This window comes from Amblyraja radiata, chromosome 26 (assembly GCF_010909765.2).
Source record: "Amblyraja radiata isolate CabotCenter1 chromosome 26, sAmbRad1.1.pri, whole genome shotgun sequence".
Classification (NCBI taxonomy): Eukaryota; Metazoa; Chordata; class Chondrichthyes; order Rajiformes; family Rajidae; genus Amblyraja; species Amblyraja radiata.
This window is the reverse complement of record NC_045981.1, coordinates 15,672,054-15,689,177: the sequence shown is the minus strand read 5'-3', so window position 1 is coordinate 15,689,177 and position 17,124 is coordinate 15,672,054. Positions and strand designations below refer to the sequence as shown.

Here is a 17,124-nt window from a genome sequence, read left to right as displayed (position 1 = left end):
ACCCCACCCTGGTCGTTGTACTAGTTTCGCTGTCGTCCTGCTGAGTTTCACTTTTGCATCACCCGTTATCACCTTCCCCGCAGCCAACAATGGACCATTGTGGGCTTTTCCTTTCCTTGATCATCGGTGCTGGCTTTGATCTGTATTTTCGCATATCTTTCATTCATTTGTTCTACGTACCTTTTCATATCGCTCGTTTCCCTCTCCCCTGACTCTCAGTCTGAAGAAGGGACCTGACGTGAAACGTCACCAATTCCTTCTCTCCAGAGATGCTGCCTGACCCGCTGAGCTACTCCAGCTATTTGTGTCGATCTTCGGTGTAAACCAGCATCTGCAGTTCCTTCCTACACATGTTTGTGATCCATGTGCTTCAGTACTTCATGCTCTTTGGGCCATGAAAGGCCCTGGTTGTTTACGGACAATTTAGTCACCTCTGTGCCGACATAGAGTTAGCTTTCAGCCGCAAGATGAAGCTGTTAATACACATGGTTCTTGCGAATCAAATAGTGTGTAGATCGTGGGTGGGATGAGCATGGAAACAGTAAAGCTGCTGCTGCTGGCAAAGAAATGGGTTCAGGCTCAAAATTGATATTGATGGTCTTATGGACTGTAAAGTGGAAAACTCAAAGTGGAAAATGACAAGTTTCCCTTTTTATGTGAGACCACACAGGCTGTGTTGAGTAAAACACGGACACGCAGCTACAGACTCGCACACACAGACACGCACACAGATACGCCGCATACACAGGCACACGTACAGACACACATAGATACGCACCCACAAACACATACATACATGAACACAGACATAGACATCCAGACACAGACACACAAACAGACTCACACGCAGACACAAACAGACACACACATAAACACGTATACACACACGCACAGACATACGCATAGGCATAAGCACACAGACATACAAATACACGCGCAGATACAGATGCACACACAGACACGCGCGCACAAAAGTATACACAACTGCACACATACAGACACAGACATACAGACACAGGTATACATACAATCACACACAAAAACACACACACAGACACATACATACATTTTTTGCACATGCACACCCGGATGGACACACACACACACGCACACACACTCGTACACACACGCGCGCACACACACGCGCACACACACACATGCGCACACACACACATGCGCACACGCACACACACACGCGCACGCACACACACACACAGAGCTGTAATGCTCAATCTACCACAACCTTTTCAAAGGAAGATCTCCCCAACAGTGAGCTGGAATCCAGAAGAGCAAAAGTAAAAGAAGCAGTCATTAGAATAATTCATTTTAAAAGTTCCAAGCCTCCCATTTGATTGAGTCAATTGGCAATACTGGGGCAGAGTGAGTGGCCGTTGTGCTGAAGAGGACGGGACGTTGTTATTTATGTGCCTGAGCTATTGAAGTGCTTGCAAAGGCATATGTGTATGCTAGGGGAAGTGTATAGGAGCCTGGAAATGTGAGCCACCCTCTTCACGTGTGAGAAACGGAAGGATTATGGAAACTTTTCAACTGTTACTGCAGCCCAGTGTTCTGGTGTCCAAAAGCCTGGCAGCACAGGAATGATATTCGAAGTGCCAGTGGGTGTTGGCTCGATTTATACAATAAGAAGAATGCATGCAGGCTGCAGCAGTCTTTTCGTGACTAGCTCCAATTTATCTGTTTCACTCTGGGGCAGGATCTTGACGCCGAGCCAGTGGCAGGCGAGACAAGCCAAAAAACGCAAAGCAAAGCAGCTTTTCATAATTTGAGATGATTTGCAGCTAATGCCATATGTGTAACTTATTGCCTCGAGAGCTTGTCCACAAAGAGCTGTTCGGAGCGCCCTTAAGCTCTAAGAGACAAATAGGATTTTTTTTTTTTTTTTTTTCCAAAATCCATGACTGTCCTCACCAAAGATAGGCACACAATGCTGGAGTAGCTCAGCGGAGACGGGCAGCATCTCTGGAGAGAAGGAATGGGTGATGTTTTCGGGTCAGGGGAGAGGGAGTCTAGAGATATGGAAGGGAAAGTCTGAAGAATGATCCCGGAGAAATGATCCCGGAGAAAACCTACGCAGGTCACAGGAAGAACGTACAAACTCCATACAGACAGCACCTGTAGTCAGGATCGAACCCAGGTCTCTGGCGCTGTAAGGCAGCAAATCTGTGTCACCGTGCTGCAGCATATTTCATATTCTATTTCAACCTTCTGAAATATACACGGTTTTATTCCATTAGATCTTCTTAATGTTCCTCCAACGTGCTAGGAAAAGAAGACATAAAGAACTGGAGATGCTGGTTTACAAAAAAACAGACACAAAGTTCTGGGGTAACTCAGCGGGTGAGGCAGCATCTCAGGAGAAGATGGATACAAAAATGCCCCACATGTTCTCCAGAGATGCGGCCTGACCCACTGACTTTCTCCAGCGCTTTGTGATGGATTCAGGCTCGATGGTTTGACATGAGGTAAATAAGTACTTGAAGGTCAGTCAGAATACATAGATTGTACATAGAGAAAAAAACTATGTATAGTCAATCTATTCTGACTGACCTTCAAGTACTTATTTACCTCATGTCAAACCATCGAACCGGAATCCATCCGTCTCATTCCCTTTTTAATGGAAGGTTCTGTTTACGTACCACAGAAGGATTCCTGATAGGAGGCTTTTTGCCCTCAGGAGTTTTATAATGAACTTAGACTCTTAAGGGCCTGTCCCACCTGGGCGACATTTTTGGCGAGAGCCTGAAAAGAGGTTGTCATGGCGTGGTTGGGGGCGTGACGCGGGGGTGACGCATATAGTGACGTGCGGTGTCTCCGTGTCACCCCTGGATTTTGGAATGTTCAAAATCTTCAGGCGACATCTGGGTGTCTTATCATGTCGTGCGCCCTGTCACACGCTGACGTACGCTGTCCTGCAAGTGACAGCCGGTGACGCGTTTATATAAAGCGCCGACCTATCCATTAAAAAGTTATTGATCCATAGATTTATTGTAGATAAGTTCATTTCCAATGTGATTATTCGGTGTAACCTTCTTGTGTTGTGAAGGCGGGTGACGCGTTGTGTTGTAGCTTGACGTGTCCGTGTGTCGAAGTTGTACGAGTGTTGTACAACTTGACGGTTTTTAGGGCGTCAGTCACTGACGTTCGCAGTCGCCGAAAAAATCGCAAAGTGGGACAGGCCCTTTATATTCTGCAACACACCTCATTGTTACCCCTAAGATAGTCACAAAATGCTGGACAGCAAAATGCTGGACAACATCTTCAGAGAAAGGGAATAGGTGACATTTTGGGTCGAAATCCTTCTTCAGACTACGTTTCGGGTCGAAACCCTTCGTCAGAGTGAATCCAGCATTTTGTGTCTATCTTCGGTGTAAACCAGCATCTGTAGTTCCTTCCCACACTCACTATTGCCCCTGACTGTCTGCAAGGGACCAAAATGAGTTCTGGAAACTTGAAAAATAGCAGATATTTACTGGTAGACTGCATTTAGTTTGAGAACTGCGGTTAATTTTCCAAAGACAATTATATCAATTTTATTATGAAAGAGTTCAATGGTTGTTGAATACTCTGGGGCTCGATGCAAGAGCCATATGATTTTCAAAGCAAATTCCTTTGCTTCAGATTTCTTCAGTCTCTGTTATGTGTCTGGAAAGAAGTATGGAACATGAACATCTGTGGCCATTACACAATGGGAAGAATGTTGCTGAGGAATTGAGTTTTAGAATATCAAAGTCATAAAAGCATTAAACAACGCCAGTGTCCAGCTGATCTTCAATATTTGAACAAGCAAGACTTTAAGTGTGAGGCAGAGATATTTCAACTATCATCCCTCTGTATTAAAAGGGCGGCACAGTGGCGCAGCTGGTTGAGCTGTTGCCTTCACAGCGCCTGTTTCTATCCTGACCTCGGGGGCTGTCTGTGTGGAGTTGGCACGTTCTCCCCTGTGACCGCGTGGTTTAGTTTAGTGATACAGCGTGAGATCAGGCCCTTCAGCCCACTTAGTCGGCACCGACCAATAATCGCTCGTACACTAGTTCCATGTTATCCAAGGTTTTTCATCGTACACACTAGGGGCAATTTACAGAAGTCAATTAACCTTCAAACCTGCACGTCGTTGGACCATGGTGGCCTTGGCATCATGTTCGTCACAAACATTGTGGGCCGAACATTGTGTGCCCGCTCGTGTGCAGTACTGTTCTACGCGCTATTATTGAAGCTTATGACAGCGAAATAACATGTAAAGCAATGTTAGATCACTGTGCAGTGATGCATATTCCACTGATGTATGAGATTCATGACACAAGTCTTGTACTCGTTCATGAGCCACAGTTTCAAATTTGTCCATTCATCATTCCTGTTGACGTGATTTCCTGAACAAGTGGTAACAGTGAATGAATCCCGTCCCGTTGACCTTGCCTTAACATCCATCTTGCACTGTGCCAATACTGAACAACTCACTTAAGCAACTTGTCCACAGTCCCAGTCAGAAAGTGGTTATGATTAATTTGGTCGGCAGTCAGACCAATTGTTTTAGTCTGTGGGAATTCCAGTTCCAAATTTTTATCAACATCATGAACGGGGGGAAGGGGGGGGGGGGGGGGGGGGGGGGGGAGGCGGGTGCAAAAACAGGTCCTTTTTTCTTGCAACATCTCAGTGGTGCAGTGTTGCAGAATACTTGACAAGTGCCTATTTTTCATTGTTCATTTTAGATGCAGGTAATTCAAGTCAAGTCAAGAGAGTTTATTGTCATGTGTCCCAGATAGGTAATTAAAACGAATTTGCAGCACATTTTAAAGCCAAACACATCCTATTTTGTAGATTGCTATTAGGAAATAAACTGTAACCCATAAATCATCCCGGCACTGATGGATTGCTGCAATTTCCCTACACGAAGAGTAAAAACACACGGAAATTCAAATTAATGTATTTCCATTAATCATTATTGACTGGCAGAAGGGAAGCTGCTGAGCTGCTGTCGGTCTCACAGCGGTGGAGACCCGGGTTCGATTATGACCGCGGGTGCTGTCTGTGCGGGGTTTGCAGTTTCTTTCTGTGACCGCGTGGGTTTCCTGAGGGTGCCCCGGTTTCCTCCCACAGCCCAAAGGCGTGCGGGTTTGTCAGCAAATTGGCCTCAGGAAATTGCTCCTAGTATGTAGGCAGTGGGTGCAAAAACCGGATAGCGGCACAGTACTGACAAGGGCAGCACGGTGGCGCAGAGATAGAGTTGCTGCCTTACAGCGCCAGAAACCTGGGTTCGATCCCGACCAGGGGCGCTTGTCTGTATTGAATTTGTACGTTCTCCCTGTGATCTGCGTGGGTTTTCTCCGGGATCTCCGGTTTCCTCCTGTGCAGGTTTGTAGGTTAATTGGCTTGGTATAATTGTAAATTGTACCTAATGTGTGTAAGTGTCCGGGGATCGACACAGACTCGGTGGGCCGTAAGGCCTGTTTCCGCGCTATGTCTCTAAACTAAACTAAACATATAAACATATGATCGATGGTCAGCATAGACCAGGAGGGCCAAAGGGACCGTTTCTTTATCTGTATGCTGTTTCTTTCGATCAACCTATTGAATGTTTTGAATCTCATGTTCAAAGTGATCAACTTGCGAGTTTCATTTCTTGGTCCACTCATTATTTTTTATTATTTCTTAACAGGAACTTAGCGGTTGGGATTGGACTGCAGAATTTCCCCGAAGGCCTTGCCGTTAGCCTGCCTTTGCACGGCGCAGGTGTGTCCAAATGGAAGGCTTTCTGGTGAGTAAGTAAAAGATAAGAGTGTATAAAGAATCATTTAAAATCAGATTTAATCCACTTAAAAATCTAACCATAAGGTTTAAAATACTCTTTTTTTTCTTAAAAAATCCCGAATACAAGCTGGATATACTGAATACAACTGCAGTGTTGTGGATGCAGCCCATCACACAAACCAATCTCCCTTCCATTGACTCCATTTATACCTCACCCTGCCTCGGCAAGGCCAGCAGCATAATCAAGAACGAGTCACACCCCGGCCACTCCCTCTTCTCCCCTCTCCCATCGGACAAAAGTTATAGAAGTGTGAAAACGCACACGCCTCCAGATTCAGGGACAGTTTCTTCCCGGCTACTATCAGGCAACTAAATCATCCCACTGCATCCAGAGAGCAGTCCTGAACTACTATCTACCTCATTGGTGACACTCGGACTATCTTTGATCGGACTTTTCTGGCTTTACCTTGCACTTCCCTTATCATGCATCATGTAAATGGCTCGACTGTAGTCATGTATAGTCTTTTGAGCTCTTACACTTCCTTATCTCTGTAACTCCCTCTCCCTTAACACTCAGACTGAAGAAGGGTCACAACCAGAAACGTCACCTATTCCTTTTCTCCAGAGATGTTGCCTGACCCGCTGAGTTACTCCAGCTTTTTGTGTCTATCTTAGAAAAGATCAACACAGAAAATAGACACAAAAAGCTGGAGTAACTCAGCGGGTCAGGCAACATCTCTGGAGAAAAGGAATAGGTGACGTTTCTGGTTGTGACCCGTCTTCAGTCTGAGTGTTAGGGGAGAGGGAGTTACAGAGATAAGGAAGTGTAAGAGCTCAAAAGAGTTGCAGATCAAGGAAAATGTAGAATAGACCATTGTTAGCTAGGAGAAGGTGACAACAAAGCAAACAGAGATAAAATGTAATCAGAGGGACAGTCAGACTGGTCGGAGAACTGGGAAGGGAGAGAGAGGAAAAGCAAGGGTTACTTGAAGTTAGAGAAGTCAATATTCATACCGCTAGGGTGTAAGCTGCCCAAACGAAATATGAGGTGCTGTCCCTCCAATTTGCCCTGGGCCTCACTCTGAGCTCACTCACTGGCCTCACTCACTGGCCTCACTCAATCACTCTCACTCAGATGATCACGGAAAGGCGGAGCCCACAATGGTCCATTGTCACCTGCGGGGTAGGTGATGATAACGAGTTATACGAACACAACAGAACGACAGTGAAACTAGTGCGATGACTAAGGGGGGGGGGGGGGGGGGGATGGGGGGGGAGGGAGACAGAGGGAGAACTTCCTTTAAGTGATCAGGGAGGTTGGTTGCAAACTTTCCCTTGTCAGTGTAGAAGAACGGACAACAGCAAATCAGTTAGATTGAATTGGGAGGCCTTCAGTGTTTTGATTGTTGCTAAGAAAAGCTAACAGTGTCGTGTTTTTAAATGTCAAAAACCACCCGCTTTGCTGTTTTGTTTTTCTGTCTTATCTTATTGGCAGTTAACTTTGTGTCTCCTTCCCAAGTAAATCTGTCTTTTTTGTGAGATAAAACCTTTTTTCTTTTCAACACAGCCTGCTTTGATCATATATCTCCATGTCATCGCGTTTGAGTGGTTTTGCACAGCAACAGAAAGCAGGTTTCTCTGCAGATACTTAGTGTTATCTGCAGACCCTGTGTTTCCTGATAATTCCTATCAGGCAGTTTCTCACTGTGTTCTTACGCCGCATGCATGGCGTGAGAGAATTATTACAGCCGATCGGCACGTTTGCACTTGTTTCTGGAAGTGATCCGCCTGTGATTTAATCCCATGTTTTCTGGTTTGCACCCCATTCTGCACCCCGCAAGATGCAGTTTGGGAAGGCAGGGCTGAACACCGTTCCCCAATACCAAACCTTAGGCTGGAAACGAACTGCTGGAAAAACTCAGCGGGTCGGGCAGCACCCGTGGAGGGGATGGACAGTCGATGTTTCTGGTCCGGACCCTTCTCCAGACTGATGGAGCGGGGGGTGGGGAGGGGAGAAAGATGGAAAAGAGAGATGAGGTGGGACTGGGACAAAGCCCAGCAAGGGCGGCTCGGTGGCGCAGCAGGAAATTTTTTGCCTTACAGTGCCAGAGACCCGGGTTCGATCCTGACTACGGACGCTTGTCTGTACGGAGTTTCTACGTTCTCCCCGTGACCTGCGTGGGCTTTCTCCGGGATCTCCGGTTTCCTCCCACACTCCTAAAACGTACTGGTTTTTAGGTTAATTGGCTTGGTAAAAGTGTAAATTGTCCCTTAGTGTGCGTAGGATAGTGTTAATGGCCGGCGCGGACTCGGTGAGCCCAAGGGCCCGTTTCCGCGCTGTATCTCTAAACTAAACTAAACTGAAGGATCAAACTTGTTTTGGGGTGATCGTTGGTCGGCACGGACTCGGTGGGCTGAAGGGCCTCTTCCCAAGCTGTTTCTCTATACTAAACTAATTGTCAGGTTTAATTGTTTACTCAGCGTCTCATTTCTCTAACTCAAATTGTTTCCCTGTTGTAAAGGTACGGCCAGTTAAGTGGCATGGTTGAGCCAGTGGCGGGAATATTTGGTGCGTTTGCCGTAGTCCTGGCCAAGCCCCTGCTGCCCTACGCCTTGGCTTTTGCAGCCGGTGCCATGGTATACGTTGTAGTTGACGACATCATTCCTGAAGCACAACTCAGGTGAGCACTGAATAATTCCTCGCACCTTGGTGGAGTTTTACCACAGTTGTCTTTCCCAGTTTACCAGACAAGGTCAAGTCAACTCGAGCCTATTGTCAAGTGCAGGAGTACGGGTGAGATACAGGTAGCTTAGTTTAGTTTAAAGATACAGCGTAGAAACAGGCCCTTCGGCCCAACGACCAGCGAGCCCCGCACATTAACACTACCTTACACACACACTAGGGACAATTTTATATTTCGACCAAGCCAATTCACCTACAAACCTGCACGTCTTTGGAGTGTGGGAGGAAATCGAAGATCTCGGGAAAAACCCACGCAGGTCTTGGGGAGAACATGCAAACTCTGTACAGACAGCGCCCGTCGTCTGTGGCACTGCAAGGCAGCAACTCTACCGCTGTGCCACCATGCCACACCAAAGTACAAAGAAAATGTTGCTTGCAACAGTAACACAGGCACATAGACTGAGACAAACACATCAAAATATATGACAGTTAACCCTCGCAATAATGCTACAGAGCGGATTTTGGTTTTAGCGGACCGAGGCTCCAGTTGCACCCCCCCCCCCCTCACTCCCGCCAGTTACACAACGAGTTGGCGCCACGTGGCGGGAGCTTCCGGTTACGGTAGAGGAGGAGAGAGCAAGTAACATGGAGGCGGCATGAGTACCGGGCCCGTCCCGGCTTCCCCGTCCTGTGAATCACCACTTGTTTAACCCCCGCAACGCCACGTACTTCCCTCCCAGCCTTGGGTTAAACGTTACCCCCCTCACTCTGTTATAACGGACAATCGGCAATAACAGACTACACCCCGCCTCCCCCTCTCTGTTATTGCAAGGGTTTGTTGTGCATAAACCACGTATAATTCTGCAGATGTCGGAAATTTACTGTAAATTCTGCAAGTTCACCAGTGTAAGCACCATCGCAATCAGCAGATTCAGGCTGTTAAGAAAACACTGTCCCCAGTCTCAACGTCACCCATTCCTTCTCCCCAGAGAGGCTGCCCGTCCCGCTGAGTTACTCCCGCATTTTGTGTCCATCTTTGATTTAAACCAGCATCTGCATTTCTTTGCCTCACATCCACTCAACGTGCTGGAAATGAACAGCAGCTTCAGGTACAACTAATGCCTTGGCCTTGGAGAGACCGTGGGAGAGATTTACCAGAAGGTTCCATGGATGAGCAGTGCCAGTCACAGAGTCATACAGTACAGAAACTGTCCCTTCAGCCCAACTTGTCCATGCTGACCAAGATGCCCCATCAACACTAGTCTCACATGCCTGCAATTGACCTCTATCCTTCAGTACTCCAAAATCCATTCCCATCCATAGTAAAGGGGATTTAATGAATGTATTCTGGATTGTGGTGGGATTTGATGAAAAAAATGAGCCTGCTCCCAGCAGGAGGGAGTTTGATCAGATGTGGTTTTAGCTCTGGAGGCCAAGTTTACAGGATAATTTCCTTTCCCACAGCAGATTGTTATGATCGAAAATACACTGTTTGAAAGGGTGATGAAAAGAGCTTTAATAACATTCAATTAAAATTTAGAGATGGGGAAAGAGCAAGGGAATGGAACTGATTGTGGGCTCAGGCAGAGAGGGTCTAACAGCCTAATTTATGTCTCACTTCAGTCCGTCTGGTTTGACACAATGTTAAAAACGGGCACAGCAGGTTAAAGTTTCAGGTGGCACCCATTTGTCAGATGAACATCAGGTAAATAAGGAGTCTGAAGAAGGGTCTCGACTCGAAACGTCACCCATACCTTTTCTCCAGAGACGCTGCCTGTTTCGCTGAGTTACTCCATCCAGCATTTTGTGTAAACCAGCACCTGCAGTTCCTTCCTCCACATAAGGAAATAAACATCTGCAGTTAGATAAAGTTTTAATAAAGCTGTTCAGGTGATGCTTCACAACGTAAGCAAGTTCAATTGCTTTATAAGTAAGAGCAGACCATTACAATTGAATAATTGCCTCTGAACTCATTGCCAATTCTTTAGTGATTCCCACGGTGCCTGAGAGATATAAATTTACTTCAACTCTGCTTCAACAAGCTGAGCAACAAAGTGATCCAGTGAAAAGGGGCATCACGGTGGCACAGCGGTAGAGTTGCTGCCTTACAGCGCCAGAGCCCCCCCGGTTCGATCCTAACTACGGGTGCTGTCTGCACAGAGTTTGTACTGTACGTTTTCCCCGTGACGGCGTGGGTTTTCTCTGGGTGCTCCGGTTTCCTCCCACACTCCAAGGACATACAGGTTTGTAGGATAATTGGCTTCGGTAAAATTGTAAAATTAGCCCTAGTGTGTAAGATCGTGCTAGCGTACAGGGATCGCTGGTCGGTGCGGACTCGGTGGGCCGAAGGGCCTGTTTCTGTGCTGCATCTCTAAACTGAACTAAAAAAGGGTAGATGAGCTTCCACTAATAATTTGTAACCTCGTCCCCAACATAATGTGGAGGTGTGAAGTAAATTGCACCGAGTGAAAGTAATGTTTAACCTTTTAAACACTGTGTTCTTTAGGAGCTCTTAGATTTATATATTTGTCATTGGCACAAGTTCTAAATCAGGTGTAAACAGTTTGTGCTCCTTTTAGATGGCCGCTTTCATTAACTGGGTACGAGGTGTCAGGTTTTCTTGCCCTTGCTCAGGGCTTTGTGCAATATATTGGGTCTCAATTGCTTGAAGGTGCAATTTTTTTTCTTCCAAAACTTCCATTCTGGTCTCCCCTTTGAGCTTTGCCACATCAAAGACCATTTCCTGGCCAGATGTGTATGTGGACAAACTATTAGCAGCTGCAGGCCTTTATTGAGGCCATTTTTGTGCGCTTTACTAGCAAGCACAGAGCACTGTGGAGTGACTTTTATTGTATTTTGTTAACTACACTTCTGCTTTGTATCAGTCCCACTGCTGTGTTTCCAGCATCAACAGCTGGGCTGATATTATAGGTTCCTTGTTCTTCCAGAACGTACAAAGCTGGTACTATGCCAGTGACGAAAGGCTACAATTTTATTCGGAAATTGTCCTCAATAAAACAGGGTGGCTTAATTTTCATTCCTTCAGCGATTTGTGTCGAGGAGCAGTTTGATCTCCCTCTGGTTTCCTACAATAGAATAGAATAGTTTCTTTATTGTCATTGTAACATGAACCATGTACAACGAAATGCAACGCAACGCACGGGTGGCACAGTGGCGCAGCAGTAGAGTTGCTGCCTTACAGTGCCAGAGACAATGATTCAACGATGCTTTATTGCCACATGTACCTGGATACAGTAAAATGCGTTGTTTTGCATACAACCCAGTACAATCATGTCACAGACATCACCTGGGCAGTACACAGGTGTCAGAACGTTTGGCCCCAACAGAGGTACAAAAGTTTACCCAACAGTCCTATCTACTGCCTATCCCCCTGCCCCCCCACGGGCCTCCGCTCCCCTCCCCCCCCCCCCCCGTCTGAAGAAGGGTTTCGACCCGAAACGTTGCCCATTTCCTTCGCTTCGTTAATGCTGCCTCACCCGCTGAGTTTCTCCAGCAGTTTTGTCTAACTTACAAACCTCTACGTCTATGAAATGTGGGAGGAAACTGGAGATCCCGAAGAAAACTCACGTGGGTCACGGGGAGAACATACAAACTCCGTATAGGCAGCACCCATAGTCAGGATTGAACCCGGGTCTCTAGCGCTGTAAGGCAGCAACACTACCGCTACGCCACCATGCCGCAGAATTTCAGAGGAAAACTCTGGATTTTACCATGCAGTTCAGGCAAAGGGAAGTACTGAGCTCACTTCAATTTTCCTAATCATTCTAAAGCACTGACGTTGAATCATTCGAAGGGAAAACTGTTTGTAACCTTGTTCTTGTTTGTAGTGGAAACGGCAAGCTCGCTTCCTGGACCTCCATCGTAGGCTTTGTCTTGATGATGTCGCTCGACGTAGGCCTTGGATAATCTGAAGATGTGCGGTTTTCTGAAGAAATTACTTTTTGGAACATTATTGTCATCTCTACTAATATATTTTCTCTCTCTCTGTCTCTCTCTCTCTGCGAAAGATGGTGATGTCATCACAAATCTTGATGACATCATCAAACTGAGTGCACATTTCTACATTGATCTCACTGGAGCACAATAATGACAGCTTCTGGTCTGGAGGGGGGGGGTTACCTATATAACTTGACCCCTTTCAATGGTCTGGGCCATGGATCATTCTGCATATGTTTCTTCTGTTGTGGGTGTCCTTAATGCTTGAATCTTTGTGGCGTGTTTATAATGAGGTTCCCAGTCCACATCCCTTCCCACTTCAGTGATGGAGTCCAAAATACAAATCCCACCATTAACTCAGGTTAGGAATAGATTTAGAATTTGGTGTTGACAATTTTGTAATATATTAATACTGCGATTAACTATGTAGTTATTTTAATTATGATAACCTATTGAATGTTGAATTCTGGTGCATCGCAAAGTGAGCAGAGACCTTGAAGGATCATTATTTTACACTGTAAAATTATAGAACATATGATCTTTAATGTATACATTCGAGAAGACCTGTCACGGAAAACCTTTGAAACCTTCATTCTGATGTGAAGTTCAAGTCTCAATTTGCAGCATCCTTGAAATCATCTATTTCTGCATTATTATTATTCGATCGGTGATTTCTGAAATAGTTTGAGATGTGCAGGGATGTTTACAGTGACATTGTCTGTATTTTTTCACCAACAAGTGTGTCGTTGTACACGAAAAGGGGGTCTGGTTAAATGTGCCTTTGTTGATTCCGAGCCATTTATTTTGTTAACACAAAAAGAGCACATTTATTTGGGCCATTATTATGTTTTTATAACCCGCTGGCACAAAGGTTGGTATTGTTCCCTTAAAGTGACCTGCTGGCATTTCCAGCAGACTTTACCTGCACTTATAGAATATTAAAGGGGAACAAGCACAGATTTCTTGGTACAAAATCAAGGATGGTTTAGTAGATTTCCTTTACACAAGAGACATTGACTAGATCCAAAGGGGTTTGAAGAAGGGTCCCGACTTGAAACGTCACCTATCCATGTAATATCCAGGGATGCTGCCTCACAAGGAGTTCTGATACAACGCAGAGCTTTGCCAGTGTGGAGGCTGCATCATGGAGAAGATGCAGACTTGCAACCGCTGTCTTTGATGGTTATGGGATGGCTGCATTGGTGCTGCATTGACCATTTAGCTCGCAAACACTGCACAAACAACTGATGGACTGATACCGGGTATGTTGCTGCATGGACTCCTCCAGATTTTATCCTTCTTAATAAGTCAGGTAGCAAACAATCGGAGGGAGGCAGAGAATATCTCAGGAGCAACGAATAAAACATATTCGAGTATTGCGTCTGATGTCCAGGAATTTAAAAAGGACACATTAAACTCTGGTGCAGTCATTCCCATGCTCCACACAAAAGAAAGTAAACTACAAATACGACTCATGTCAGGCAGAACCCAGTGTTGCACCGTGCCTTTCCCACTGAATACAATGGGCCAGTGTGTTCAGAGGTTAAAAGTGTTTGCGCCACACTCACACACCCATTCGCAGAACTTGACATCGGTGTCCTTTTGGCCAGCTGCTCACTTTAAACAGAACGTAAGCATACAATGTCATGTTTGTTTTGAAGTAAATATATAACTACAGTAATGAGGTGAATTATAAAAAGGTTATTGAAAGATATTGTTCCGGCACAAAATAGTTGGCATTGTAACATAAAAAAAGGGGGGGGGGGGGAACTTGTGGGTGACTTGGAATAAATTATAATACTTGAACTCTGTAAACCCTAACACGAGTACCAGGGGTTTAAGGTTAGAAAGCATTTAGACAATAGACAATGGGTGCAGGAGTAGGCCATTCGGCCCTTTGAGCCAGCACCACCATTCAATGTGATCATCCCCAATCAGTACCCCGTTCCTGCCTTCTCCCCATATCCCCTGACTTTGCTATCCTTAAGAGCCCTATCTAGCTCTCTCTTGAAAGTATCCAGAGAACCAGCCTCCACCGCCCTCTGAGGCAGAGAATTCCACAGACTCACAACTCTCTGTGTGAAAAAGAGCTGAATCAGCTCTCTCCCAAAGTTTTTTTCCGATCATATTGTTCTTGGGGTATTGCTATCTGATAATGTCATATTGCGAATGAGTTTCTTTATAATTGGTGGGTCTGGTATTACTTTTCCAAAGAAAGGTAATAGTTCATAAGTTATAGGAGCAGAATTAGGCCATTCGGTCCATCGTCCGCCATTCAATGATGGTTGATCTATCTTTCCCTCTCAACCCCATTCTCCTGCCTTCTCCCCATAACCCCCGACACCCATACTAATCAAGAATCTGTCAATCTCCGCCTAAAAAATATCCATTCACTTGGCATCCACAGCTTTCCGTGGCAAGGAATTCCACAGATTCACCACCCTCTGGTGAAAGAAATTCCTCCTCATCTCCTTTCTGGAGGTTCGTCCTTTTATTCTGAGGCTTTGGTCTCTGGTCCTAAACTCTCCCACTAGTGGAAACACCCTCTCCACATCCACTCCATCCAGGTCTTTCACTATTCGATAACTTTCAATGAGGTGCCCCCTCATTTCTTCTAACTAGCTTTGACACTCAGTTATGAATGACTCAGATACTCAATTAAAGGAGGATAAATTCTCATGTTTACAACTATATTGAAAACTACAATATGTTTGGGAAGCTGCCTTCAAAACCATGGTTGAAGATTGCTGTCGGTGTAAATGGTTATCTGTGTGAGCGGAGGGGTGGCTCGGTGAGTACATGGAGAGGGGTACAGTTCTTTGTCAGTAAGACTACTATGAACGTTAGCCATCAAAACTTGCCAGAGATAATGAATTAATGTTAATATCATTGCTGTTGGGAGCCCAGAAATGTGTATCGCGAAGCTAGATGGAGTAAAGAAAAGTTATTAGTTTCACGTCTCCTCAAAAGGCTCAGATTTGGGAATAATTGCTCCTATGGGCTTCTAATGAAGTTTTTCAATACAACCTTTTAACCTGAAGGATTTTTGTACTTTTATCTTGAATTATTTAAAAACCAGTCAGCAAATCTTGTTTTGGTGACTGGTTTTGTAATGACGATGTATCATCATTTTGTTGTGTGAAGACAAATTATCGGGATAATTTGCTTTCATGTCATGTTTTCTTCCAAACTCTGAACTTCATGCACTGAATCATTATGAAAATGCCAGATGACCAGGGTCTTTGATACCAGCTACGTCCCAGGAGAAGATGTATTCCAATTCCATATGATGAAACCTCAATAAGGGCGCCTCACAGCGCCAGGGACCCTGGTTCGATCCTGGCCATGGGTGCTGTCTGCATGGAGTTTGCACGTTCTCCCCAGTGACCGTGTGAGTTTTCTCTGGGTGCTCCGGTTTCCTCCCACATCCCAAAGACGTGCAGGTTTGCAGGTCAATTGGCTTCTGTAAAATTGCCCCTGGTGGGTTAGATGTTAAAGTGGGATAACACGGATGTGTGGGTGATCAATGGCCGGCATGGGCTCGGTGGGCCGAAGGGCCTGTTTCCACGCTGTATCTCTAAACTCTAATCTTTGTCCCCTTTTGGACTCTCGTCGCTTTTAATTTGATTTGCCTTTATTTCTATTGCTGTTATAAATTCTTCTTTAATCAATAACTCCCTGGCATAAACCCTTTCAGGACAGTGACACTGATTGTCAGAACTAATGTAAAGATGAGTTTCAATGTTATGATTAGAATCACAGGATTCAGGGCTTGATCGGGGGGGTGGGGGGGAGCTCATTGCTTTCCAATGATTTCTGAAACGCGAGTGATGTAGCAAAATTGAAGCAAATTAAACCATGTTGAATCACACAAACCCTTTGTCAGTTGTCTGTGGTAAATTTTGTATCAGCTTCGGCTGATGAGAAACAGTGGCTCAGCTAGCAGAGCTGCTGCCTCACAGCGCCAGTGACCCGGGTTCGATCCCAACCTCGGGTGCTGCCTGTGCGGATTTTCCACTTTCTCCGTGTGACCGCGTGGGTTTCTTCCGGGTGCTCCGGTTTCCTCACACATCCCAAAGGAGTGCGGGTTTGCCGGTTAATTGGCCTGCTGTAAACTGTCCCGTGTGTGTACGGGGAGTGGATGAGAAAGTGGGATTACGTGGAACTAGTATGAATGGGTGATCGATGGTCGGCATGGACTCCGTGGGCCGAAGGGCCTCTTTCCATACTGTATCTCCAAAAAACTGGGAAATACTAAACTAATAAAACTATGGTATCGTTCATAACACCTGACACGCATACCAATCAAGAATCTACCTATCTCTGCATTAAAAATATCCATTGACTTGGCCTCCAAAGCCTTCTGTGGCAATGAATTCCGCAATTCACCACCCTCTGACTAAATAAATTATTTTTCATCTCGTTTCTAAAGGTTTGTCCTTTTATTCTGTGGCTATGGCCTCTGGTCCTAGACTCTCCCATTAGTGGAACTATCCACTCTATCCAGGCCTTTCACTATTCGGTAAGTCACCTTGGTTTTCTCGGGCATCCTTATGGACATATTACGGACGCCCTTTTAAAGCAGGTCTGCAAAAAATCTCCAGTTGAGACAGTCGGAGTCGGGAAAGTTTGAAAGAATCCAGGGTAGCCCAAAGACAGTTTTCATTCTAATTCTATCTCTATTACTTCATCTGCCTGAACACTTTGGCTTAAACATA

At 45.4% G+C, this 17,124-nt stretch overlaps 1 protein-coding gene across 2 annotated transcripts in view; it reads left to right on the top strand.

The window, feature by feature from the left end:
* Nucleotides 1-16,282, top strand: part of slc39a11 (solute carrier family 39 member 11) — a 518,123-nt gene extending 501,841 nt beyond the window's left edge. The window contains exons 7-9 of one of the 2 annotated variants that reach the window (XM_033044305.1): nt 5,675-5,773; nt 8,289-8,447; nt 12,298-16,282. In XM_033044305.1, the coding sequence (XP_032900196.1) occupies nt 5,675-5,773; nt 8,289-8,447; nt 12,298-12,376 (337 nt within the window). In that variant the 3' untranslated portion in view covers nt 12,377-16,282. The remainder of the gene's footprint in view (nt 1-5,674; nt 5,774-8,288; nt 8,448-12,297) is intronic. The other variant, XM_033044306.1, reaches the window with a different exon arrangement.
* Nucleotides 16,283-17,124: the final 842 nt, after the last annotated feature.